The 26,582-nt window shown below is 49.1% G+C and overlaps 9 protein-coding genes across 9 annotated transcripts; 6 read left to right on the top strand and 3 right to left on the bottom strand.

Moving 5' to 3' along the window:
* Position 1: 1 nt before the first annotated feature.
* LTR64_008500 (uncharacterized protein) lies at positions 2 to 2,953 on the bottom strand (the record flags this gene model as incomplete). The annotated part of the gene is made up of 2 exons (XM_064902811.1): positions 2 to 2,307; positions 2,410 to 2,953. The coding sequence occupies 2 exons, from the start codon at positions 2,951 to 2,953 to the stop codon at positions 2 to 4; spliced, it is 2,850 nt and encodes a 949-aa protein (XP_064750700.1).
* Positions 2,954 to 6,161: 3,208 nt separating this feature from the next.
* WDR6 (WD repeat-containing protein 6) lies at positions 6,162 to 7,636 on the top strand (the record flags this gene model as incomplete). Its single annotated transcript, XM_064902810.1, has 2 exons — positions 6,162 to 6,276; positions 6,336 to 7,636. 2 exons carry the CDS (start codon positions 6,162 to 6,164, stop codon positions 7,634 to 7,636), a joined length of 1,416 nt encoding a protein of 471 aa, XP_064750699.1.
* A 304-nt stretch (positions 7,637 to 7,940) lies between these two features.
* eaf1 (RNA polymerase II transcription elongation factor SpEAF) lies at positions 7,941 to 11,645 on the bottom strand (the record flags this gene model as incomplete). The annotated part of the gene is made up of 1 exon (XM_064902809.1): positions 7,941 to 11,645. One exon carries the CDS (start codon positions 11,643 to 11,645, stop codon positions 7,941 to 7,943), a length of 3,705 nt encoding a protein of 1,234 aa, XP_064750698.1.
* A 1,012-nt stretch (positions 11,646 to 12,657) lies between these two features.
* Positions 12,658 to 14,247, top strand: MAK11 (the record flags this gene model as incomplete). Its single annotated transcript, XM_064902808.1, has 1 exon — positions 12,658 to 14,247. One exon carries the CDS (start codon positions 12,658 to 12,660, stop codon positions 14,245 to 14,247), a length of 1,590 nt encoding a protein of 529 aa, XP_064750697.1.
* A 254-nt stretch (positions 14,248 to 14,501) lies between these two features.
* LTR64_008496 (uncharacterized protein) lies at positions 14,502 to 15,908 on the top strand (the record flags this gene model as incomplete). Its single annotated transcript, XM_064902807.1, has 2 exons — positions 14,502 to 14,742; positions 14,803 to 15,908. The coding sequence occupies 2 exons, from the start codon at positions 14,502 to 14,504 to the stop codon at positions 15,906 to 15,908; spliced, it is 1,347 nt and encodes a 448-aa protein (XP_064750696.1).
* An 830-nt stretch (positions 15,909 to 16,738) lies between these two features.
* On the top strand, positions 16,739 to 17,737 carry BUD23 (18S rRNA (guanine1575-N7)-methyltransferase; the record flags this gene model as incomplete). Its single annotated transcript, XM_064902806.1, has 1 exon — positions 16,739 to 17,737. The coding sequence occupies one exon, from the start codon at positions 16,739 to 16,741 to the stop codon at positions 17,735 to 17,737; it is 999 nt and encodes a 332-aa protein (XP_064750695.1).
* Positions 17,738 to 18,413: 676 nt separating this feature from the next.
* Positions 18,414 to 19,436, bottom strand: LTR64_008494 (uncharacterized protein; the record flags this gene model as incomplete). Its single annotated transcript, XM_064902805.1, has 1 exon — positions 18,414 to 19,436. One exon carries the CDS (start codon positions 19,434 to 19,436, stop codon positions 18,414 to 18,416), a length of 1,023 nt encoding a protein of 340 aa, XP_064750694.1.
* A 3,074-nt stretch (positions 19,437 to 22,510) lies between these two features.
* Positions 22,511 to 23,161, top strand: LTR64_008493 (uncharacterized protein; the record flags this gene model as incomplete). The annotated part of the gene is made up of 2 exons (XM_064902804.1): positions 22,511 to 22,585; positions 22,634 to 23,161. 2 exons carry the CDS (start codon positions 22,511 to 22,513, stop codon positions 23,159 to 23,161), a joined length of 603 nt encoding a protein of 200 aa, XP_064750693.1.
* Positions 23,162 to 23,774: 613 nt separating this feature from the next.
* LTR64_008492 (uncharacterized protein) lies at positions 23,775 to 26,471 on the top strand (the record flags this gene model as incomplete). Its single annotated transcript, XM_064902803.1, has 2 exons — positions 23,775 to 25,499; positions 25,809 to 26,471. 2 exons carry the CDS (start codon positions 23,775 to 23,777, stop codon positions 26,469 to 26,471), a joined length of 2,388 nt encoding a protein of 795 aa, XP_064750692.1.
* Positions 26,472 to 26,582: the final 111 nt, after the last annotated feature.

Here is a 26,582-nt window from a genome sequence, read left to right as displayed (position 1 = left end):
CTCATTTCGTGCGATTACCTCGAAATCTCCTGTCAGTAGCAGGATTCAATCGTCGTTTCTGCTTGACTACTACCTTATTGACGATCCTATTTTGGTTAGATATGTTGGTGGAGACAGATTTCGACACTGTTTGGTTGTCGTTCGGCTCATCGTCACTCTCCTCAACCTCAAGCTCAGACTCGTGCTCAAGGTCGGACAAGTCTTGGGAGCTCTTCTCTGTTCCTGTACCAAACTCACTGTAATCATCATCGGCGTCTGCTTCCTCATCAGGGTCCTGCTCTTCGACAGCATCTTCGAATTCTTCCTCCTCGACAAAGTCTTCGGAAATACGATCAATGGCCTCGTCTTCGTCATCAACAATTTGCCTCTTTCTCTTTTGTGGCTGCATAGCAGTCGTCTCTGCCTCCTTGCCCTTTAGACGAGCTTTAGGATTCTGTTTGTCGAGAGTCTTTCTCGCTGTCCTTGCTCCAGTCCCACCCAAGTGTGGTTTTGGTATTGGAATTAATCCACCATTGTTCGATTTAGCGCCTTTCTCCCAGAATCTGGCTTGTACATCGGCTGGGTACTGGTAATTGTAAAGCAGCTCGTCGCCCGCCTTGACAGGATGCTTGGTATAGAAGAAAACTCTTGTGACACCATTCGCTATGAGTTTGTAAGAAACGATGTTGATATGCTTTGGATCTTGCGTGTTGTTCATAAATCTTGACTTGTTACCGAACATCGATCCATCAATTACTTGACCTGTGTTGAAGTTGAAGAGATACTCCTGACCAACGTTGTGATAGACGATTCCACGACGTACACTTTCTAGCTCGCTGACGACCTCTCCTTTGTACTCACCAATGTAGGTGTTCTTCGGCATATCGACACCAGCGAACAGACCCCATCCCTGCACGTCAGATTCAGCTTTGACCGTTCTAGCTGGTAAATCAAGCTGGACCTTGTTGTTACGACAACAACCCTTCTGCTTCCTTAGCTCTTCGTTGTACTTGTTGCTTGGATCAAGCACTTCAAGAACTCCACATCGACACAACCAAGGGTCGCATTCTCGATTTTGCGCCCAACAAGCACATCTGTCATCGTCGAAACAGCTTCCCTTACACGAACAGCCTTTGAAACGACGTCCACATGTCTCGTCGCAAGCGCAAAACCATTCGCAGTGAGCCTTCGCTTGAGCGCAAGGACAGTCTTTGTCTGGTTGGCATGGTCCAGGATGAGAACAAGGAGTGATTGGTGGCCTATCGTCGAGGAAGTTTGCTCTGCTGGTATTGTAGGTTTTGGCTGAAGTCTTAGGTAGCGGGACAATATCTTGGTGAGGTGATATCTGGTGAATCGCTAGGATGAATCGGAAAGCATATATGCATGGCATCTTCAACCTTTGAGCAACAATGCAAGGTAATTTCAGGTTGTGTCCATAGAGCTCAACGGTTCTCGTGAGCGTCTTCAGCTCACGGTGGGTCAGAGCAGCCATGAAATCCTGAGCATAGTTGGCGCCAATTGTCCCTTGTCTCCTCTGGCGGACCTTAAAGCAATCGGTACTGCAAGGCTCTTTATTCTGATAACCTGCTGTGTCGCCATTGATATCTACATGCTGGTTTGACAATCCTGTCCAATTGCCCACATGGTCAATACCAAGCACACGACTTAGCTCGCAATCTTCATCGACACCTGCTATACAATAGATTCCGCAGATGTGCTTTGTGGTATCAGCGTCGACTTGGTTCGTGATGTATCGTCTAACATTGTGCTGCTGTTCAGGGTCATTGATGAATATCTGTTCCTTAAGCTGCCCATCGTCGTCATCGATGTATGAGCCGTGGATGAGACAATTATGAACAAAGCATATAGAACATAATGACGGGCTGACCTTATAATGATCCTCCTTTTCATCTGCTTTCTTCTGTGTAACATTAGGGTCTGCTCGATTTCGCTCGACAAAGTGCCAAAGCGTGATCTTGGATGTTTTAGCTACGGCACTTGCCAACCAACGACATTTCTCAACGTCCGTGGTGCTGAGTAATGCGCTTGACGAAGGCGTATTGCTCTGGCGGTACCTCAAACCACACGTCTTACACCTCTCAGCTGCATTCAATTCGGCGTATTTTCGGATCTGCTCTCTTCCAAGGTCGATTGTGGCGATCAGCTGACGAAAAGCAGTCCACCAACGATGGACGGATTCTAGGCATTTTCTCTGCTTTTCAAACTCCGAACTGACCGAACCAGGTCTGCCGTCCCAATTGCGATATGCTTGAGCAAGCTCTTCCCGTCTTTTGTTCTCTAGCTCATCATCAGAATCGAGTTCCTCGTCTGGAAAATAGGGTATAGCTTGAAGAGTATGAATATTTCGGGAAAGGAAGTTTGGTCCTAGATGACCTATGCTTTTGTATTTCGGCAATAGAGGTAACGTACGGTCGACCTCGAGGAACCTGAAAGGCAGCTGAACAGTTTTCCATACTTTTTCAGACCTCGTCTTCATTTGAACGGTCGAATATCCATCAATATCCAGGGATGACTCTCTCGAGTTTAGTTGCGCAATGTGTTTCCTCCATGGATTGGTCTTGGTTGTCGACACGGGTGAGAGATCCGTCTTCTGTGCCGTGACCACAAAACGACGTAGTTCGTCCTGGAGCCAATACTCTTGCTCGTGGTTGATGTTGTGTTGAAACTTTTCTACGAGGTCTTGGACATCTTTCGCGGTTCGCGGCTCGAACTTGTTGACGGGAAATTTCTCCAGGGCATTCTCTTCGAAAACCATTGAGCTTAATGGTTGCTCCTCGGAGTCAACGTACACCGACGGACGATCGCTGTTCTCATTTTCAATATCTTTTGAGCTATGATGGTAGCCAGCGTATGCTCGTTCGATGTCTAGATAATGCGCCTCTATGGGCCGATGGACTGGAAGTAAGCCTATCTCGGACACATCATTGTCGCCCGTAGCGTCAGTATCCAACATGTACACACAGTCGAATCCGGAGGTACAATATCCGCATGGCTGTTCTCCGTCACAACTAAGATTTTCTTTGCGGCATTCTTTGCATGGGAGTATAATACCGAAGCAGTTAGTTTTCTGGTTCGCTGGAGGTTCTAAGCGCGGCGGTCCGAGGTGTGACGTTTGTTGCTTCTGGCGACTCTGAAGGTCAACGTGCTGTAGTGATCTAGAATTTAATTTGCGCGTTGTCACTGGGTTGCTAGAAGGGCTATTTCTCAACTGCTGCTGACCTGTATTCGTGGCCTCAACAAGAGGTAAAGATTTGTTTCTGGAATTGCTTGTTTTGTGGCTCGACGTTATGATTCCACCGTCATCGCTGTCGCTAATCTCGATCGGCTCATTGGTACTGCCTCGAGATTTGAATTGACGTCGGATTGAGTCTCGAATAACCTTTTTGGTTTCTCCAGAGCCTACCGGGTTATAACGTGTACTGTTGCCTCGTTTGCTCGTGTCCTGAGTCAGGTCAACTGGACGGTCTCTAGAGCCCATGACGCCACGCGTAGAGAATGACCAAATGATGATTTCATGTGCCTCAGGTCAAAATTTGACAAAGGTTGGAAGATGTTCGTGGTATTTAGATTGTGGCAATTGTTCCCTTTGAAAATTGATAACATTCTTGATAGTAGCGGACTATATTTGCTCACACATCTCTGAATGGCTAAGGTGTGTCAAATGGAATTAAAGTACTGCCTAAGTTCGGGTTCGTTACTAGGTCATCATGATATGAGACTGGAACGAGCAGGCAGTAATGAAGCAGGACATAAAATACCCCTCCACTGTAGTCAGTATGGTCCATTGCGGATTTGTGGGTTCAACTTACTTGCAACATTCCAAGGAAGGTCCAAAAAGTACCACTCAGCAATCGCGACCATGGTTTTCCTTAACGCGTCGACGCGTTTGGAAAGGACAAGGGAATTCCCTGACAGTTGGTAAGCTGAATTGGCCGGAGGCAAAGTACTGATAACACATTCCAAGCGGCACGTAGCGCGGTCTCTTGCAAGCACACCTTCCTCGTTGGGATTGTCTCTCTTTTCTACCACATCACAGACTACAAGGGCACAGACAAGCGAACTCTCTGAAGCATCAAGATAGGCCATTTGTCTTCTACAATCCATGCCTGTCTTCGCTGTGCTTCCAGTGACTGCCGTTGCATGTTTTGCCAGCACTCACGTCCGACAATTGCTGCTTGTTGGAAGAGGGCAGCTCCTGACCGCGCACAATGCTGACACTGGCGACCTGATCTCTGAGATACTCATTGATCACTTGTGTGTAATCCATGGTATTGTTGAGATTGCGACTAAATTTTCTGATAACAAGGCTCAATGTGATTTGCTGGTATATGGCCAACGACAAGCAACTTGGATCACTTTAGAGGTGAGATCCTCAAGCCAGCTCGTTATCCCATCATTCGAGTTGGTTGCGTCGACTCGACTGGTAGATTGGGTTCTGTGTGGTCTACCGTGCAGTCACGTACCTGATTCTGCTATTTTAGTCTCGTCTTACAACACATTAATTGAGGTAAGCATCAATCGAACTCACAGGCGCATCGATTCGACAGTACTTTGTGACTCACTAAGTACCTTCCTATATAGTGCCGATGTCTTGCAACTTAGTGCCACCAGCTTCGTCATTGCATCAGGTACCGCTTTTGGGGAAGTGCTGACATGGCTATACAAATACAACGATAGGCGAGGCAAATGGCAAGCATACCCATGGCGCGAATTTCATGGCCATCGCGGCTCGATATTCGGGGTCAGCATTTCACACCTAGTCGTGTCAGGGAATAAGCAGCACCGACTGCTAGCCAGCTGTAGCGACGACAGAACTATTCGCATCTGGGATATCTCTGATATTGATGCTCTAGGAAGCTCGGTGTCCATAAACCAGGAGGCTCTCGCGCCAACTGAAGGTCTTCCTTTCACTCGTCATGACGAGAGCCTGACTATGACGTGGGCTCATCTCTCTAGGATATGGCATGTAGACTTCGCAGATCGTGCATGTTCAACGGAGAATGAACCTTGCTTACTTCTGTCTACAGGCGAGGACGGCCAAGCTCAATCATGGTCCCTAAAAGTGACTCAGACAGCTTTCTTTCCCACGAATCCCATCGAATCTTTGGAGAACCATTGCAGCGATCGCTATCACGCAGGTAAGAATATCTGGACAAGATGTTATCTCCGCACTGATGCAGGAGTCGACTTTTACACTGGCGGAGCTGACGGACAAGTGATCTGGAGGCGCTACAAGTCATCGGGACTCACAGGCGCAAAGCTTCGATCGCTCAAGCAGCCTTTCGGGGATGTATATCCACAAGCGGTCGAAAGAGCCTCACCATTATCACTGAGCGATTTGTCACCTGAGGTTGTGGCCTTCAAATCGTATGTCACTATTAGCCAAGGTTTTGTGTTGGCGAGCACGGATGGAGGAGGCCTTTTACGAGGGTCTACCAGGTCTAAGGAGCCTGTCTGGACGACAGTAGTTCCAAGTCACAAGAGAAGTCCACTGATTATGGCGCCAAGAACGATATCATCACACGCGCTCTTCGTAGATACTACGCGCTGTGCTCTTTACGCACTGAACCTTGCCTCGTTCAAGGTTACGTGGTTGTGGCAGCTAGAAGCAGGCAAGGTTTCCACTGTTGATATTGCCTGGTTCAACCAGCACGAAGCAGGTTGCAAAACGGAATCTTGCGTTACAATAACTTACCACGGTATGCAAAGCTTGCACCTGATCTGGCTCACTATTATCCAGGACAACTTCGAGGTGTCGCAGTCATCAGTTGCATTACCTAAAGACTTTGAAACTTGCAGCGTATGCTATATGTCGGACATTCAGGTCTTGCTTTGTGGTTCTCGAGCAGGAGCAGTCGCAGCGTTCGCAGACGTCCGCCAACACGCTACATCCGGTGCTCAGCAGATATGCCGCCGTCGTGTGCATGGCGAAGATACTGTTACATCAATCCATCGCCTTTCCAATTTTGAAGAGAAAGATGACTTGTGCATGAAGTGTCATTTTCTTACCACTGGAAGGGATGGGCACTATTGCGCTTTGAGACTCGATCTGACAAGGGCAGCTCAGAATGATTCCTGGCAGACTGAAATACACTTGGTACACAAAGTCGCTCCTCCTCTAGGTCCCAATATTGAAGGTGCCGATTTAGTTCAATCACCAAATGGACAGCGGAACCTGGTATTACACGGATTTCGATCGAAGCATTTCGTTGTCTGGGATGAGACCAACCAGACCCAAACTTCGGCAGTCGAGTGTGGCGGCGCACACAGAAGCTGGTCATTTAGGCACAGCAACTCTACTGTTGGCAGCAATGTATTCGCTTGGACGCAGGCAGGTACATTCAACTACTACGAGCAGTCTGAATCCGACCACAAAGTCATCCTCAAAGGTGGGCACGGCCGTGAGATCAAAGCACTTGCTGTCCAAAAGCCTGAGAAGCATCGCTGGCTGATAGCTACAGGCTCGGAGGATACAGACATACGACTCTTCGAGTATATTCTCGGTAATGCTGGTGGAGGTGAAATCAAAAATACCTGTGTGCTGCGGAAACACACAACTGGCCTCCAGGCCCTTCGCTTCTCATCTGACGGAAGCACGTTAATCAGTGCAGCCGGCATGGAGGAGATGTTCGCTTGGACGCTCTCCCCATTACCTGTCATAAATCAAGGTGTCGTGTTTGCTGGCTCGTTGCCAAGTACAGACCGGCACTCCGACGCCAGGATCATGAGCTTCGACATTTCTATTGCAAGCTCCAATCTCGGCTCTGTCAGGCTGTTTATTGTGGCCGCATTCTCGAACGGCAAAGCCAAGCTCATTCAATATGACAATCCAGGCGAAACAGGTAATTTCGTTGTTCTTAGAGAGCTGGATTTTGGTATGATTTGCTTAACCCAGGCGTACATGTGGTTGGAGCAGCGTACGGAAACCAACACTATGGAAGGGATCATATCTGCAACAAATGGACAGATCGCGAGATACTGTATCTCGTCCCCACCTCACGAGTATTCGAACTCTCCAGCCCCAGCTCTACAAGCTGCAAATACCTCAATCCAATCTCAATGGCAACACAAGGTGCATCAAAACAGCATTACGGCTTTACACAATGTTCATCTTAATTCAGGCCACGATTTGGTTGTCACAGGAGGAGATGACAACGCTCTCGCTTTCACAATCGCCTCACGGATGCATGAAACCGACAAGGAAATGCCCGAAACATTCCGCTATCGCAGCCTAATAATCCCCAAAGCCCACGCTGCTGCATTGACCGCCTTGACCATCATAGAGCTCGGTTGTGACGCAGAAGAACGAAGGGTTTTTGTAGTCATAACCGCTGGCAATGATCAGCGCGTTCAGACGTGGCTGGTCAAGATCATCCTATCAGCGCTACCTACCATGGGAGAAGAGAACAGCCACGCAAGCACTACTAGCAGCACAGCTATATCACTCGATCTGGTAGAACTCATTCAGATCGACTTTCTCGCAGAGCAATACACGAATGTTGCAGATATCAGTAATCTGGCAGTCATGTCTGCTGAATTTCCGAGCGGAAAGGCGCAGGTACTCGTTGTGGGAATAGGTATGGAGACTGTCGATGTGGTATTGCCGGTGGTTGATCAATGCAACATCAATACGTGATTACCAACGCACTGCGACCCTTCCGCTTTTCTTGTGGCTGCTCTACTGTGATCACTGATGTATTGTTGAAGTGATAGAGCATGAAGTAGTATGTCGGCTGGCAATGCCTATGGTAATAAAATTCGATCTCACTAGTACTCTTACAATCGGCATTGTAAATTTGTAAACTAGTGCTTTGGAGAAGCAAGCTGTAAGGGTACCAAGGCGAAAAGTAAGGCTTGGTATTGCTACACATCTCCAAGTTCTTCTGGATTTGTATGAAATGAAACTATGAATCGGAACGCTGGCTCGCAGAAAATCAGTATCAGGTTTGCATGGGACTGCTTTGTGGCCCTTGGCTCTGACTCTGGACCTGGGATGCGCCGGTCCCTTGAGCTTGACCATTATTCATGCTTGTCGAAACGCTGCCACTCCTCTGATCTCTTGCAGGCGTTACCGAGGTTCTACCTACTCCACCGTTCATACCAGACTGTTGACTGTGTTGACTCACTGGTCTTGCCATATTCATGACTGGCGAAGCACTTATACCAGGTGTTATTGGCGCATGCATTCGTGCTGCGTTCTGTTGCGCCTGTTGCTGCTGCATACGTATGCGCTGGTGATATTGTTGAGCTGCATCATAGCTCATCTGAGGATGTCCCATATTAGTTGTTGAATTGACGTTAGCATTCATATTCATGGCATTTTGGTTCTGTGCTGCAGCATATGCGCCAGAATTTGCCGCGCCCATCGCAGCGTTCAGAGCAGCTTGATTGACCGCTTTCGGGCGGGGAGGATTGCCAGCGGCGGCGGCAGTCGCCTGTTGCTGCCACTGGAGGAGTTGTCGTGTCGCAATGCCCTTGACCTCCTCATCCGACATATTGGGATACTGTTCGCGGATGCTTACAGCTAATTGGTTGATCTTCGGCATGGAACCGCTGGAGAGACTTTGCGGCACGTGACTTGTTTGAGGGAGAGGTGATGCATGATTCGGGGTCGAGCTTTGGTTGTTACCCTGATTCAAGGAGTTCATGAATGCGTTGTTCAGGTTCTGGCCATTAGCCATTGAGGCTTGTTGAATGCTCGGAGACGAGTGACCTCCATTCTGTTGTGCGACTTGTGCTTGTCGGAGAAGCTCCTGTTGCATCTTGATCTGTTGGGGCGATCCTACCATGCCTCTATTTGCGATGGGCATGGGCTGTGGCATCCCTTTCGGACCAACAAGGCCAGCGGGCATACCCATACCTTGATGCATACCCATCATATTAGGATGGGGTCGAGGTTGGCCATTTTGTACCTGCATCTGCCCATTAGGTATCGCAGGTACTGGCGCACCATTAGATCCAGGTACACGCAGTTGGTTTCCTGCATTGGGAGGGATTGGCATGCCATTAGCTGGAGTACTCTGCCCGGCACGTTGTTGCTGCACGACTGCTCGTTGGTGAGCTATGAGTTGCTGTTTGTACATTTCTTGCTGCTTAACCATCTTCTGTTCTCTTTCGTACTTGAGTTGAGACCATTCGGCAGGTGTCTTGGTTCCTGGTCTCGGAGCATGTACATCGTTAGACTTCCGCATCGCAGCCATGTCTGCAGACTGAGCCTGCTTCTGACGCACAGCTTCTCTTTTCTTCGCGAGTTTGCGCATTGCGTCAAGCATGAAAAGATGCCTTCTATTGTGTTTGCGTTCTACGCGAACCGGTAATGTCGTTTTACGACGAGTACTTGGCGTCTGATTATTGCGTCTTTCGAGCTCTTCCCACTGAGCTTGCACGTTGCGTTGAGCGGTTTCAATTCTGTTTGAGTAAGTCTTGAAGTAGGGTGTCTTAGCCATATCTGCGGGCATGCCTTCCAGTCCGATCCAGCGTTCGAAGCATTCCCAGGCCGTGCGTCTATCCTGTCCAGAAACATATAGTGTAGGTGGTGTCATCAACTCGGAGATTAGAGTCCAGTTGAAGGAGTATTCTCGTGCTTGACGTCGTACCTCATCGTCCTCGACAGCAAGCCACTGCGACGACGTTCGGGTTTCGAAGAAAGCTTGTGATGGCATAGGATGTTCTGCTGGTGGACGGAAAGCATGGCCAGGATGAATCCTATCCCTAATGTGCTTGTTCTCTGGCATGAATAAGGCAACCTCGGTCTCGCGTGGCTCGAGTGCTGGTCGTTTTGCAGGCGGCGAGTCATCGACATCATAGTCATATCTGCTGCGTTTGAGTGGGGGTTTGTAATCCTTGACTTTGAGCTTTTCTGTAGCGAACCTCGACACGGGCACAATATCTGTTTTCCAACGTGAATCTAGACGTTCAGCCAAATTCGACTTTGAGAGGTCCGGTTCAATCTTCGAGGGCTGATAAAGTGGCAATTCGTTCAATAGCTTGTCGAAAGCAGGAGTCTTGTCTATAGCGAAGGTGAAATCTGAAGCACCAAGAGAGAATATGGCTGCGGGGGCAATCGACGTAACAACATCCCTAGGATCGGCTATATCTTCGCTTACGGAGTCGTCTTCTCCATGCGGCTCGAGGTCGGGGGGCGAAGATGGTGCTTGTTCGATTGGCCCATCTGTCAAATTCAGATCTGCAAATTGTCTTGGCGGACGAACATGGACTTGTAACAACTTCCTCCCCATGCGGTCTGCGGCCATCCATTCCGCACAGGCCTCCGCTACAGCCCTTGCAGCAGCAAGCTTCCAGCGCCTCTCTTCGCGAAAGTCGGTACGCATCCATTTTGCATGATCTAGCAGGAAATCCCAATGAGAGGTAGGTCGAGCTGGTTCCTCTGCACGTTTTCTCTGCCTCAAGCTCCAGTTATCCTGATTTTGTAGTGAGTACAATCTCTTAAGTGCACGACAATGGGCTTGGTAATGGTAATCTACCAGGTGGTCTGAAGTTGAGATAGCTTTGTGGGAATGTTGAAGTAGATAAGTGAGCGATCCAGATCGGTTCTGTGAGTGTGCTTTACTCTCAAACAAGGTATACATATAGTCACGGTCTGCTTGCTTTGCAAGCTCCTTCGATGGCTGGTCTAATCGCGCAAGCTCGATGGTGTCAGACTCGATAGTTGGTTTCTGTGGCTTTGCGAAGACCACGGTTGACAGTCGGCTCCTCTCCCTCTCCTTGCGATCTTTGTCCGCAGCTCGTGCTGAAACGGCAGCAGAGGCATCGTTGTTGGGTGAGCCAGGTCTTGGACTTTCGCCTAGAATTTCAGAGACACTCTTTTTCTGCAAGACACCCGACTGGATTCTGGTAGCTCTGCGAGAAGAATCAACGGCTGGTGTTGCAGCCGGTGTCTGCCTAGCCGAGCTTTGTGATATAGCAGCGGGCGTCTCAACGACGGTGCTCTCTTGTCGTGAATCGAAGTAAGACCTTGAGTCGTTTTGAACGTCGACAGTGATTGCCGGCTTCTTGTGCTTAGGATCTGGCGGGGTTGGAGGGTGCTCCAAAGGTTGCACTGGAGAGTCAAAAGTAGTGGTCGGGTCTGCATCCATCATGTCCACATCGATGAACGATACGGACATTTTGTGGGTAGGGGCAATGTGTATGTCTGGTGTTTGTGGTTCTTCCCTGCGTGGTTCCGGTGGCTTCATGTTCAATATATCCAACGTTGCAGCAGTATCGTCGCCTGGGCTAGTTGTTGGTGACCCTGCTTCAGGACCTGGCGTGTGGGATGAGGGGCGTCCGTTGGATGAGGTAGGCGATGATTGGGCATCTTGCGTCTCGAGCGTGGGAGGTATAGTGGGAGTCTTCTTTCGTATATCTTCAGGTCGGCCGTTCAAGGTATCCTTACCTTGACTTACTGGTACTACTGAGGATTGCTGTAGTAGTGGTGGATCAGTTTGTTGAACAACTGAGGGAGGTACAGACTCGATGGCTGCATTCTCTGCCTGCTTCACTGGTCTAGTTGTGGCAGGCGGCTCATCGATCGGACGTGTAGCGACAGGTTTCGAATCGGCAGTCGATCGAGGTGATGTGGGTCGAGTTGGAGGCTGCACCGATGTCCTTCTCGATTGCTCAGATGCCGACTTGGACGGTGACATAGACCTTCTGGAGACATGGCGAGGTGAGCCATCGTGTTGCCTCACAGGCTGAGGGTTGTCGGTGGGTTTGATGCGCCGAACTATATCGCGTCGCGCTGGCAGCGACGACTCATGGAACAATCGACCTCTATACGGAGGTGCTTGTAAGTACAGACATTCGAGAAGGGAGCGCAGGTGTCATGGTCAATCAAGAAAGAAGAGTGCAGTGCAACAGTAAAGTGTGCATGAACAGTACGTACTTCTGCAAATCGTTTGCATCTTGGAAGGCCTGTAAGTGCTGTAGGTACAGATCACTGGCTTGGTCCTGGGACCGACCACGGCACGTAACTTCGTATAACTGGGCTAACTTGCGCTTTCTGGATTGTAATAACTTTCTATAATCATCGCAATGCGATTAGTAGGTTCTTCGATGCTTGTTGAGCATTTACACGCTGGCGTTGCGACTTACTGTGCATCCGATCGTAGTCGTTCGACGGCTTGAATCATGGAGCCGACGACGATGACACGACATTCGATTTGATGTCTGAAAGTTTCCTGTAATTAGCCTGAAGATATATAGAGTCGATTGAGTCGCTCAGAAGAATTAAATTAAACGCGTTGTGGTCGAATTCTAATGGTACAGATTGAGGTCTTTCGCGTCGGAGCCAGGAATAAGAGGAATAGTGATGCTACGAGGGTTCAGACAGAGGCACGAGGGCTACCAAGGCGCCCGCATCCCTTTCTAAAGTTCTTCTTAGCCTAGCTTAACTCCACACTATGCCACCCCGAATGCATTCTCCCAGATTTCTCTGAACCTTTGCTATGAGCGAACACGAGAACCTTTCTACAATCCCCATCGTCATATCGTTCTGTTCCACTTTTACACCACAAGATAAGATCTTGCGCACACCGCATACACTGATGTTGAGGACAGTGTAATCACCCAATCCAAAATTACCAGCTCCTCGAGAGAGTATTCTTGGGCAGAGCTCGAAATTTTGAATGCAAAAATTTGGGTCGCAAAAATTTGACCATGTCGAAGAGGAAGAGGGATCGTGAGGCTGATAAAGCCCCAAACGTGGTCAACGATGGTGCATCCCAGCCACTAAAAGCGACTGCAAAATTGCAATCTCAAAATCAAGGCGTATCATCATCGTCAATCAAGCCACAGCCGTCGAAGTCTTCTGCAAACAATGCCAATGGTGGTTTAAAGACATCAAACGCGAGCATACAACAACCAAAGAGTGCAGCTACGCCCAAGTCAACGAAGATACCAAGAACCGAGAATCACATCGATGTCAAGACCGAATTACCTGTTGTTCAGATCATCACCGGTTCTTACGAACGGACATTACACGGCATCACCGCAAAGTTGTCCCTCAACGATGGCAAGCTGAAGTCAATATACGCTGACTCGTTCCTGTTCAACGCTCATCAATCAGCGGTCAGATGTCTGGCGTTGTCCCCGATGCCCGAAGAGTCTGACCAAGGAGTATATCTTGCCACTGGAGGATCTGACGAACGCGTCAACATATACTCATTATCGGCGGCACCTGTGCCAGACACTGATCGCAAAGGTCGCAAAGTTCCGACAATGCCAACTTTTGGGCCGAATCAGATTAGCGAGAACCCTCTGAATCGAGAACTCGGGACACTAGTTCAGCATTCTTCGAGTATTACTGCTCTCCATTTTCCGTCTCGATCTAAATTACTATCCGCAAGTGAGGACAATACTATTTCAGTGACACGTGTGCGTGACCTAGAGGTGATCTCCACAGTCAAAGCACCGAGACCAAAGGTCTCTGGCCAAGCTTCTGGTGACAGTGCGAGTGCTGGAACGGTCCCGTCAGGTGTGAATGACTTCGCGATACACCCTAGCATGAAGCTGATGGTCAGTGTTGGTCGTGGAGAGAAATGCATGCGCTTGTGGAACCTTGTCACTGGCAAGAAGGCTGGAGTCCTCAACTTTGAGCGTGATATTCTTCAGGCTGTCAAGGAGGGAAAGTACAGCCACGGTGAAGGCCGAAAGATACGCTGGAATCATTCAGGTACCGAGTTTTCAGTTGCGTTCGAACGAGGTGTGGTTGTCTTTGGCCAAGATTCAAAGCCTAGATGTGTGCTCATGCCATCTACTTTGACCAAAGTCCACCAGCTTGTCTATTTTAGGACTGGCAAAGATCATGAATTTCTTGCGTGTTCAACCGATGATGGAAAGATCCTCTTTTTCGATACAGCGAAGGCGTCGACAGCCACCAAGGATCTGCCACTACTGAACCCTATTGCTTATATGGGTGGTGAGAAGCATGCAATCACGAAAAGAATAAAGGACTTTCAGATACTGGACCTGACCAAGCATGGGTTTCCTGGTCGCTTAACCATTGTGGGATGCAGCAACGGCGATATAAGCCTGCTTTCTCTTAGAGATGACGAGATCCTCAAGCCGGAGACGGACGGCGGTTTCGTTGGCACTGCGTCGGCTGATGTATACTCGACAGGTAACAGAGTGACCTGCCTCGTTGCATTTGCCATGCTGCCAGCTCTTGATATCGAAGGAGGACTTTCGGAGGCGGAGAGTGGCCTTGGTAGCGAAATAGACACCGAAGATAGTAGCGATAACGAGTAAACAGTCTATTCATCTACAGTTTGTGAATATTGCAACCCGAGTTGCACCACTCTATTCGTACTGTGCCGCTCGGTTGCTTCGCTGCTCGAGTTGTGCCTGGATGCCTGATAAGGAGTTTTGTGCCTGAGGTTCGCCAAGATTTCAGTCAAACCGCCTCTTCGGAAGGAAAGTGCGCCCGCGTAGGCCTGGGATGTATTGAAAGCGTCGACTTTTTCCGACTTGCGATAACCTGCTACCCTGGATCTACACAAAGAATGCCGGTGTCAACGCTTTTGATAGAAGGCTCCTTCGCCGAACTTGCTGAGGAACTTGCGCAATACCTTGATACCCTTGACGAAGGTGCAGGAATTGCCAACAGTATTGAATCTGAACTTGGGCAGATCCGGGAGGCAGAGTCGCAGGAAACAGGCAATACATCTGGTCAAAAGGCCAAGGACGATGTGTTGAAGAAGATCATTACGAAGGCCACGACGTTGAATAAAGCGCCAGAGAGAGGTAAGAGAGCGACGCTCAACCGCTACGGGTTAATTAATGACTGACTCAACATTTGCACAGAATTCTCGGCTGCATATAACCTTCTCATTAACCTATGCCTGCAGTCGCCTGCACAAGAGGGCTTCTTCGCAAGGTTATGTCAATATCTGTCTGACCAGCCAGTAGCACCAAACTCTACGTATGGACCATCACTTGCTATCTCGACACTGACAACAATATTTAACGTCCTGCCTCTTACAAGTGAGGCAAGATACCACGTTTTCCTTGCCATTCTCAAAGTGATAAAGGCTACAAACTCTGCGCAAGCATTCGAGGCTCTTGTTCCACAGCTGGAACAGAATGTCCCTAACTGGTTGTCAGCATGGCAATTGGACGAGGAGGATGCGCAGAATTTGCACACAACTATTGCAGACGTCGCAACGGCACAGGGCTTTCATAATCTGAGTTATCAGTATCTGCTCAAGGCACTGGAGACCATACCACCAAAGGCAGCCTCAGAAGAAGATTCGCAGTCTCTGGCTAAAAGAACTCTAATCACAGCACTGACCAACCCCTCAATCACCGACTTCACGCCCCTCACTGCTTCAGATGCTATCCAGGCTCTCAGAAAGACCGACAATGACCTCATTGAACTTCTTGACATCTTCACTTCTGACGATTACGAAGAATACTCGAGGTTTATCTCCAACCACTCTTTGTCATCCTTGGATATCCCAGAATCGGCCGAAGATTCTCTTACCACAAAGATCCGTCTTCTGACACTGGCTAGTGTAGCTGCTGCTTCGCCAGACAGATCAGTCTCGTATACAGATATTGCCTCGTCTCTGAAGGTTCCTGATGAGGACGTCGAAATATGGGTCATAGATACGATACGTGCAGGTCTTGTGGAAGGGAAGCTGTCTCAGTCGAAACAACAGTTCCTTGTACAACGAGCGACGTATAGAGTTTTTGGCGAGAAGCAGTGGGGCGAGATTCAGAATCGCTTGATGGTATGGAGAAGGAGTCTAGAGGGCGTGCTCGGTGTGGTGAGGAGTGAGCGAGAGCGATTCGCACGAGAAGGCGTGAATGGATATGAGGACAGACCAAACGGTTACGATGGGCAACAGAGACGACAGGGCGGCAGACGGCAACAACAACCACGGGAAATTGATATCGGTGGTGATTAAGGAGGCAGCCTGAGCGTTTTGTATGGTTGAACAATCTCCCAAAGGTCAGCTATCGATCACAACGAAGCCGGGAGACGAAACGTGGTCGATGCAACAAGCGTCTTGGGCATGCAGACCCCCGTTCTACGGCATACTGAGTCGTTTTGCAGTGAAGCCTGCAATACCATTTATTGGTCTCGACTCCCAGGCACTGATCACCATCATTACATCTGAAGTGCGGTCGGTCTTCTGTGACGATTCCTCGATATCACCACAATCTCGACACGTCCAGTTGGACAGTGTTTTGCAAAGTGGAAAGAGGTTAACGTCATGGTGATAATGCGAAAAGAGTAAAGCATGACTACAAGTGATGTCTTCTGTCCCCTACAGCTGCTCTCAGGACCTTTCTCGGCCGATTGTTTTGATGAACTATGATCAAGTCTTATCTAAGCTCAAATATTCGACCCAAATGAGGTTGGTCGTGATAGGTCAGCATGGCTCTCTCGTGTGCCGTAGAATAACCGTGGGCCCACTAAAAAGTTGGTGTTCTTTGCATCTGTATTAGAACGCAAGATAATGAATTGATGCAAGTTCACCCAAAGTTGTAATCAAGCTGTCTGTCTCGTCATTCTATACCGACCCCCCCCAGCATCCATCAATACTGAACACTGCTCCGTTGCCATTCGCGGTGACCTATGTATGCAATACCGCAATTGAATTAATTCAGCCAAGACTCGTCCGATTCTCTATTCATCCATAACGAATACACGATCTATGACTCCCAGGCAGCACTAGAATCGCAAGACCTTTCTAGTCCAACTTCTTTCGTGCCACGGGCATAAACGTCCAAAATGTCGCGCCCCGAAGACCTCCTCCCACCAGACCTCTTCTACAATGACACCGAGTCCGCCAAATACACAACCTCTTCACGTATTCGCCAGATACAGGCCAGCATGACACATAGAGCGCTTGAGCTCCTAGATCTAAGACAACCGGCGTTTGTGTTGGATTGTGGATGTGGGAGTGGTCTTAGTGGCGAGATTCTAAGTCAACAGGGTCATACGTGGGTAGGCGTGGATATCAGCCCGAGCATGCTTGATATTGCGCTGCAGCGGCAGCAGACACGACCCGAGCAGACAATGAGGACGAGGAATGGTCACACGAACGGCAACCACGAACTTAACGGATCTGATGAGCTAGATGACAACGAAGATGAAGACGACGACGACGACGACAACGACGACGACGAGGAAGACCAAATGGAAGAAGACCTCACTTCCAGCACCCTAGGCCCCGACGGCGACCTGATGCTCCTAGACCTCGGCCAAGGCCTCCCCTTCCGCCCCGGTTCCTTCGACGCAGCAATCTCAATCTCCGCCCTCCAATGGCTCTGCAACATCGAATCAACACACAATCCAACGCAGCAAACAGCAGAGTCCCGCCTACGGCGATTCTTCGATACCCTATACGTAGCGCTGAAACGTGGCGGAAAAGCAGTTATCCAATTCTATCCACGAAACGAAACACAAAGGAAGATGATCAGTTCCGCCGCAGTACGAGCAGGTTTTGGCGCGGGACTACTTGAGGATGATGGAGGGACGAAGAACGTAAAGTATTACCTTGTGCTTAGTGTTGGTGGAGGAGACATTACGGGCGTGGTTCGAGGGATGGATAATGTGGATGTTGAGGATGGGAGAGCGATCAGAGAGGCGAGGGGTGGTTTGAAGGGCACACCGAAGAAGGGGAGTAAGGCTTGGGTTATGAGTAAGAAGGAGAAGATGAAGGCGAAGGGGAAGGTGGTGAAGGGTGACTCCAAATATACTGCGAGATCGAGGGGTCCGAAGTTCTAGGTGCGTACCAGTAAGCTAGACGCGAAATCATGAATACTCAAGGGAGACATGCGATCGAGCATCTTCAGCTCTTCAAGGCATCTTTGTCGACTACGTATACGAGAACTTTTCAGCAGCCGTTCCTATTACTGTAGTGCGGGAAGACTTGCATTCCCTCGCCTCTGGCAATCTCGCGAAGATCCTTCATAAGCCGTCTACCAGGCATGCAGGAAAGATGATGGTACACAATCAGCAAGTCGTGTCGAAAGTTCGAAGAGAAAAGCAGGGTATGTGATTCGATGGCTCTTGCGTGTCACCATGGGCACGTATATCAAAATTGCCGAGTCTCACACTAGGGAACCGTGCTAAATGGGCAAAAGTGTCGATGAAACATCCTCTTGCAAGGCACAAATGCAATAAATTTCGACCCCAGAGCTCGATCTTCACTGCACATCGCGTGCTGAACACACGTCAGGAACGAAAACTACATGCTGCTTAGACAACACGCCAAGCTAGTTTGCCGGTCTTTAATCAATTTAAAATCTCCATTGCTACTACAAAGACCAACTAATCAATGCTTCGACTATTGACGAGAATTATGTATGAGCTTCATCAATATGCCAAGAAAAGCCGAGAACAAGACCATGGTCAATCAGCATCGGGAAAAAATATTGGGTTGCTTGCGCATCTGTGCTCCTCATCTGCCATCTGACCTCTTGCCTCTCTTGGGAGTCTCTAATTCAGCACCAGGCTGTGTTCTTTTCGATCCAGGTCGTGGTTCTGCCTCGAGGCCGCGTCGGCGGCCGCTTCCTGGTCCGCTCGGATGCGCGGGCCCCAACGGCGTCTCTTCGGCCCTCTCCAGCAATGCTTCGATCGTATCGACGTAAGACTTTGGTGCCATCTTCGTGCGTAGAAGCTCCTCTATTGATATCAGCTTTGCTGTGCAAGCTTTCAGTACGGATGTGGAAAACTGGTCAAGGCCTTCTAGCAAGAAGGGACTTTGCTCTGTATCTGGCTGAAGAATGAGCAAACCGAACAGGCTGATGCCTGGTTCCGAGGAAACACGCCTTCTGGTTCTGCGTGAAGACTCTGCACCAATCGGAACGATGGGTTGAGACCTTTGACAGACAGCGTCCAACGTATCCAGTGCCACCGCGAGCATCTCCACCTCTGGAACAAGTGCGACTGCCTCCGACTGGCGTCGTTGTCGGTCGTCGCTGAAAATCCCCGAAAGCCTTCGGAAGTCATTGATAAGTGGTCCAAGCATGTCCTTGAGCCTAGTCAGAGAGTTGGGCGGCTCTTGAGCTATACTGTCATATATCGACAATTGGTCGTTGAGTCGGCTTTTCAATTTCTCCTGAAAAATCTTGGCACGATTGTCTGTGCTCTGCCACAAAGAGACAACCTCAAAGCTCTGGTCGTGATACGAACCCCATTGCAATATGCTTGCTTCAAGCCTTCCAGGTATTGTCCATTCGCTGCTCCTTGGACGCTGTGAGGGAGACCTATCCGCATTCTCGTCGACGTTCTTGAAGTAGTCAGGGACCGTTTCCGTTGGGAGAGCAGTATCATTGAATGTTGAGAGCACATCCTGGATCATACGTGCTCTGGCCCTCAAGGTCTCTGGCGTTGCCATGGGTGACGTAGGCGAAGGCGTAGCCGGTGAACGGGGTTCCAGCGATAAATGAGAAAATGGTTCAGTAGGGGTCGGAATTGACATTGCTGGGGCATATCTTGGTGGCACAGAGCTTGGTATAATATGTAGAGGTCTCATTACGCTCTATATCTGCCTTGCTATCCAAAGTTAAATGTACAAGAAGAATGAGAACAAGGCAGCTTTGAGCGTCCTTTTGTGACCGCCGCGCCGCATATTGCAAGTGGTGCTGGTGGAAATCATGATGCCAATTGACCAGAGGTCAAAGGTACATGTGGAGTTTCGGAAGATACAGTCTCTACCGTCCTTCGACTTGAGATCATAGAGATTGAAGTGATCCCGAATCTCGTAGAACCTGGCCATGAAGATGGACATTGAGCAGTGACCATATCGATCACCAGTAGTATCTCCACTGCCGCTAGGGTATTCCCAGATAGTGCAGTAGGTGGGATGGTGACTTGCTTCGCGTGAACCTAGAGATACTCCCGGTAAAAACGAATTGACTGTGAACGGGTTGCTCGTAATGTTTCAATGGGGAATGATCATTAGGATACGGGCTTCTTGGCAATCTGCCATGCCGTGCCAGCATATGGTAATTGAGAATTACCGGCAATTGATTGTTTCTAATGGCTGAAAAGCGGCAACTATTTCGACAAGAGCCGTTGTGGCTGTAATCTAGTGGTCGCGCATCAACGGCCGTCTTGCAGCGCTTAGAAGGAGCCATTGAGAAGCTTTCAGCATGCGCCCAGGTGATGAGCAAGGCTTCAGCTTCAGAATTGTGGGTAAGCAGTTGAAAGATTGGCTTTTCCCATTGGTGTGCGCAAGCATGCAGCCGTTCTTAGCCTCGAAAGTCAACATGTAAACTATTGACTTGTTAGCCTTACCACCGAGTGTGCATTCTTCAAAATATTTATGCATTGGTCATTCCATGCTGAGTGTCAGCTAGCCATATGGTAACGATGTGTGGATTCTCCTTGGCTGACTCCCCAACTTGGATTTTCAAATATCTGACCGAGTGGCGGCGGCCGACCTCGAATCCCTGTGCGTTCGGGGAATTTGATTGAACAAGCATCCTTCGTCCTGACTGCAAGTTTCCTAGTCTTGAGCTATTGTGCAGAATCGCATCTTAAGGTTCGGAAGGAGAGAGACTCGCATGGTATGGTCCCACTTCCCGGCCTCAGCACGAGCGCAGGCATAGCGAGGATCTGTGGAGTCGAAGTACTCGTGAGGTGAGAAGAGGAGTAACTAGACGCATCGTACCGGAGTATAGGCAGGTTAATCACAAGCGAACGACAGGTCGGTTGTGGTGCAATTCAACAAGCATTGCATTCCAGTAACCACTACTGGCTTGGTAGCATAAAGTAAGTGTTGAAGATGGATGAAGTCCGAATGGTTATCGTTCAAGGTTCTTCATCGGTCGATATCGTCGGCTATTATACCGACTACGAGTGCGAACATGCACAATAGTACCTGGCAGAGTTAGGGAGTGGGATACCGAATTAGGCGAGAAGACGTACCAACAAACTCAACAGGAAGACTGTCATCATTTCCCATCCACTTGATATGGCGAAGCCTTTTGTCATCTCCGACTGCCAGTGCAGAAAACGGTAACAACCCAAGACAGTGATGATGAGAGCCATGATATGACACATAGCGGACAGGGGTACGCTGACCACAAAGAAGCCAAAGACTGGGTCAGGAGTTACAGAGTGCAAAACCCGCATGAACTGAGAGATGAGAACGCCAGTCATGGCGAAGGCTTGCGCAGATCTATGCTTGGCGTTAGCGAGCACTATAGAAGTGGAACCCGTTGAATACCGACCTGATATAGCCTAAAGCTGTCCGTTCGTTTGCTGTTGTGTATTTGTGTCAGTCCAGAATCGATGAGCCGAGATAGTACATGAATCAAGCGTCGTAATGGTGGGAGATGAAGCACATGTTCACCAGGAGTGACTGTAATGGAATGATAGGCACTGACCTAGATGATCCCTGCACAGATGATGGGGAACCGAGACCGAAACATAACGATACCAGGCGCGAGCCAATATGTTCTGGTTCTTAGCAGAGGGCGCTATTGTGGTATGGTTGAAGACGGGGGGCGTCGATGAAGCAGGATCGAGGTCGAGAGCCTCTTGTTCAGAAGGCAGCCGCAGGGCTTGTTCTGCATTCAAAGTAGTCGAGGCAGCGTTATCGTCCATATTGTGTCCGTACAGAAAGGTGTGAATTCGTAGTAGAGGTGTCTGTACGCGGATTAGTTGACAAGGATGCACAGCAGGTTACGCCACGTGTCAATAATCAAGCAGCGAAACGTTGATTGCTGCAGAAGGACTATGGTTCAGGATCATTTGATCAGGACTTGGTTAACGAGACAAGATGGACATTGCGCACTGCTCACGGTGAGTTCAGATCACTCAGCGCTCACTTCTCTCGACGAGGTTTGTCAGGTTCTTCGGTAGGTCGAGTGGTAAAACTTGAGAGATGGCAGTCAAGATCAGCAAACTTGAAGCGAAGAGAGCAATACAAGGCAAAGGTTACTCAGGCCGGCTCACACGCAAAGCAGCCAATGAGTAAGTCGCGGCCTGTGCTGATGACGCCCAAGGCTAGATATATAAAGCCAAAACCAAGTGTGATTGGCACCAGAGAACTGGGCACAGCTGGGCACTAGATGTAGCTGCTTGCAACTGCACAAGGTCCGCTGTAGCCGGCAGTTTCTTGCAGATAAGAAAGTCGTACGCGATGCCGCAACGACTCTAGCTTCTTCAATAGCTCTCACTACCCAGCCATGCTTCGGATGATCGTCTGATACGAGTACAAACCCAGCCCTGCGTTTTCTGCAACGATCCCGCTTCTATTTCTTAATACCTGCTGGTGAGCTCAGGCCTTCGCTTTCCTCTACCACATGCCGTCTAACGTGCATTCTTGACTTCCATCATCAACACAGTCGAGCTTCACTGAACCTCTATTAATTCAGGCTCGCTTCTTCGTCCGCTCTCAACTTTCCCCGCATTATCAGGCGATCATCTTTCTATAAGGCCCAACTTGGCTGTCGGCAAACACGACGTCGCGAACCATTACTGGTACTTCTGAGACATAACTTTACGCAGAAGACATTGCCCGGACTGAATCAGTAAATCGTCAAGATGCTCGGAGGATTACTCTTCTCCTTCTGGAGGATCTTTGAGATCGTGACTCTCATACCTGTGATTGGAATGCTGGTGAGTAGATCTCGAAGGAATCCAATACCCGAAGCTGACACATTGCAGGCATGGTTCGTCGATGGTTTCAATGATCAGAACCAATTGACTCCAGTATCCATCCTCGTAGTATTCATCGTCTCGATCCTCGCCTGCGCCTGGGCTCTAGCAACTCTAATTCGCCTTGGGTCAACTCGCCGATCGGCCCTCTTCGTCGCGTTCGTCGACCTCCTTTTCGTGGGAGCCTTCATTGCTGCAGTTTATTATCTTCGACGTATCGCTGATGCGAACTGCTCCAACTTTCGCGAAGCACAGATCTACTTTCAAATCGGCCCATTTGGCTACTTTGGAGAACAGAGCAACCTAAGCACTTCCCTACGTCTGGACAGGAATTGCGCCATGCTGAAAGCGTCCTGGGCTTTTGGCATAATGAACACCATCTTCTTCTTTTTCACCGCAGTTCTGGCAGTGTTCTTGCACAGGCACGAGCGAACTGTCGTCGTGAAGGAGGTGCGCAGATCTAGACATAGCAGCAGAAGGGGACATTCAAGAGGCTCTCACAGAAGCAGCAGTGGTCGCAGGTCATACTATGTTTAATTCTATTTCGTTGCAAAAGGGCATATATTTACCGACCATTTACGACTTACGACGATTACGACCAATTTCTATATACAATTTTCTTATTAGATGCTTGTCAATGTCAGGAGCGATATGAGAGGAGAGAACCACTTCTTCAGGTCCGTCGAAGGCTGGCAAACTAGAACAATATTGCATCCTATTGTAGAAGGATTTTTCGGATCCAGCTGTGCACAATTTCATGATCTTTGACTGTGCTGAGCTGAAGTGCCTGCGGACGACACGTGCACGTCCCCCGTGTCCTCTACATCGTGATCAGGATGTCATCCGTTAGGGAACCGAATGACAACTTCTGGATACAACGTGGCCAGCAAGCGATATACAGTAACTACAGCACAGCAAAAGCAATGGTTCATATTAGCTGCGAGATGGTCCAATGAGCGATAATTCCACTTGGGTTGAAAATCGGTGTCCGCCGCTGTTATCACCACACTTATCACCCTTGCCACATCTACCTCACATCCCATCTCGTACATCCCTCTAGTTTCCAATTGTCCATGTAACCTGTCGTAATCAATTTGTACACTTCCTCATATGCCATGTTGACTTTCAAGTCTCCTACACCAGAGCAAGAATGGCCGTCGTGAGCAGATTCACCAAGGAATCCCAACTCTCATTCGGCAAGGCCAGTGCTCGCACGCAAAATGACCTAGCACAAACAATCGAAGAGGGCAACAATGGTTACAATGTTGGAGTCGACGATATTCGTTTGTGTGAATACCCTACATTAACGGGTACTACCTACCTCGATCATGCTGGAACAACGCCATATGCAACCTCGACAATTGAAGCATGGACGGCAGAGCTTACGACAAACCTGTTTGGGAACCCACATTCAGCCTCAGCAGCCTCTCAGTTATCCACCATACGGATTGACGATATCAGACTTAAAGTGTTGAGGTTCTTCAACGCCAGCCCTGACGATTTCGATGTAGTCTTCGTAGCCAATGCCACAGCAGCTATAAAACTGGTTGCCGAAGCATTTCGCGACAGCCCTCATGGCTTCCGGTATGGTTACCATGCTGACTCCCACACGAGTTTGGTTGGGTGCAGGGAACTGGCTATGCAAGGCAGTCAATGCTTGGAAGATGATAACCACGTCGACAAGTGGATTAGCAACATCCCACATGCACATCGAGCCCCAGACAGACTGCAACTTCTTGCATATCCAGGTCAATCCAATATGACAGGCCGACAATTACCTCTAAATTGGCCGCAGCGTATCCGAGAAGCTGCCTCGAAAACTGGACAGAAAATATATACCTTGTTGGACGCTGCAAGCTTTGTCTCGACATCGCCGCTAGACCTTAGTAACAAGCAAGTTGTCCCAGACTTTGTCGCTTTGAGCTTCTACAAGATTTTTGGGTTTCCCGATCTAGGTGCGTTGCTGGTTCGCAAAGAATCAGCCGACGTATTGATGAACAAGGCCTACTTTGCAGGTGGGACGGTCGATGCTGTGACAACGTCGACCAGGAACTGGTATGCTAGAAGAGAGACAGTACATAGTGCATTAGAAGAGGGGACGCTGCCCTTCCACAACATCCTTGGCCTGGACCATGCCATGAACACTCATGCTAGACTTTTTGGATCAATGGAGCGCGTATCGAGGCACACCAACTATCTAAGAAATCAAGCAAGAAATTACCTTGCGGCCGCTCGCCATGGCAACGGCACAAGCGTATGTACTATTTACGAACATGCACAACAGGGCAAGTATGGTCCGATACTGGCATTCAACTTGAAGGATAGTCTGGGCAGAATAGTCAGCGCATCCGAGGTTGAGAAGCTTTGCATAGTCAAAGGTATACAGCTCCGTACTGGAGGGCTTTGCAATCCTGGCGGAGTCTCCCGTCACCTAGGTCTGACGGATGGACAAATCCTGTCAAACTACAGATCTGGTTATAGGTGTGGCGGTCAAAGCCATCTTGTCGATGGAACTCCGACAGGCGTGATCAGGATCAGCTTTGGTGCAATGAGCACCAACTCTGATTTACAAGCTTTTATCAAGTTTATTGAAGAATATTTTATTGAGCGATACATCCCTTCACCTCCAACATGCAAACCTGACACGAGGATCTCTCAATTTGTTGTGGAGGCTCTTTCTGTCTTTCCAATCAAAAGCTGTGCGCCCTTTCGCGTTCCATCAGATCAAAGGTGGATTGTTACCTCTAAAGGACTCGCCTGGGATCGCGAATGGTGTCTTGTGCACGAAGGTACTAATGTAGCTTTGAGTCAGAAGAAATGTCCACGAATGGCCCTGTTACAGCCGCATCTGGATCTCGTCAACCGCGTGATAACAGTAAGTGTACGTGCAAGGCCGGATCTTCCTGGGATCGAGATCGACCTGAACGAAACCTCCTCACTGACCACGATCTCTGCTACGAAGTGTGGAAATACTGGCTTCGCAGCACGTAGCTCAAAAGTTTGCGGTGAAATGGTTTCACTACAGGTCTATCAATCAAGAACCATCAATAAGTTCTTCACGGACTTTCTCGGCGTTCCTTGCTGTCTAGCACGGTACCCAACGACTGGCCAAACCAGAAGTATTAGTATTCGGAAACCTCTATCTGTTCCCTCAATAGCAAGATCACCCACAATGCTGCCACAGACAATGCTCGCCAACGAAAGTCCAATGTTGATCGTGTCGAGGTCCAGTATCAACGAGCTTAACAGACAGATCCAACGTCGAGCACGAGAGACTGGTCAGGACGAGCGGCCAAAGGTATCGGCCAGCTCTTTCCGGGCTAACATTGTGGTTGCTGAGCAGGAGGGGCTGTCTGACGCAGAAGCTTTGCCCTATGCAGAGGACCACTGGCTGTCGATCTCGATTGGAAAGATGCCGCCTGAGCGGCACTGCATCTCGTCACCATCAAAGACATCGACTGATGTACCCGAATCTGATAGTGGCGGTTCTTCTCGCTCGATTTCGTCGTCCGATTCGTCTCCTAATGCCGAGGACGACACTACTCTGTCTCGCAGGACAAGCAGTTCATATCCTGAAAGCAGGCTTATCGAGGACGATGTCGATGCAGGAAAAATGAGTGCGAATGTACTCAAAATGGATATTCTTGGTCCCTGCCAACGCTGCCAGATGGTTGGCATAAACCAAGCAACAGGCGAGCCTCAACAGGAGCCTTTCTCGACCCTGGCCAAGACGCGACGCAAAGGAGATGGAAGAGTATGGTTTGGTGTACATGCCTCGTTGGCTGCGGATATGACGAACAACCAGGAGATGTGCATCCAAGTCGGTGATCACGTCTTTCCAGAATGAGATCCCAATACATAGCTCAAATTGACCATCTAGCTGGGCTCTATGTCCCTTTAATTGTAACTCTATCTTCTAGAAGTCGTAAACTCGATAGTCTTCCCAGACGCCACACTG

The sequence above is a fragment of the Lithohypha guttulata genome (assembly GCF_036872675.1).
Source record: "Lithohypha guttulata strain CCFEE 5908 chromosome Unknown scaffold_10, whole genome shotgun sequence".
NCBI lineage: Eukaryota > Fungi > Ascomycota > Eurotiomycetes > Chaetothyriales > Trichomeriaceae > Lithohypha > Lithohypha guttulata.
The sequence above is the reverse complement of the archived record's forward strand: the minus strand, read 5'-3'. Positions and strand labels throughout refer to the sequence as shown.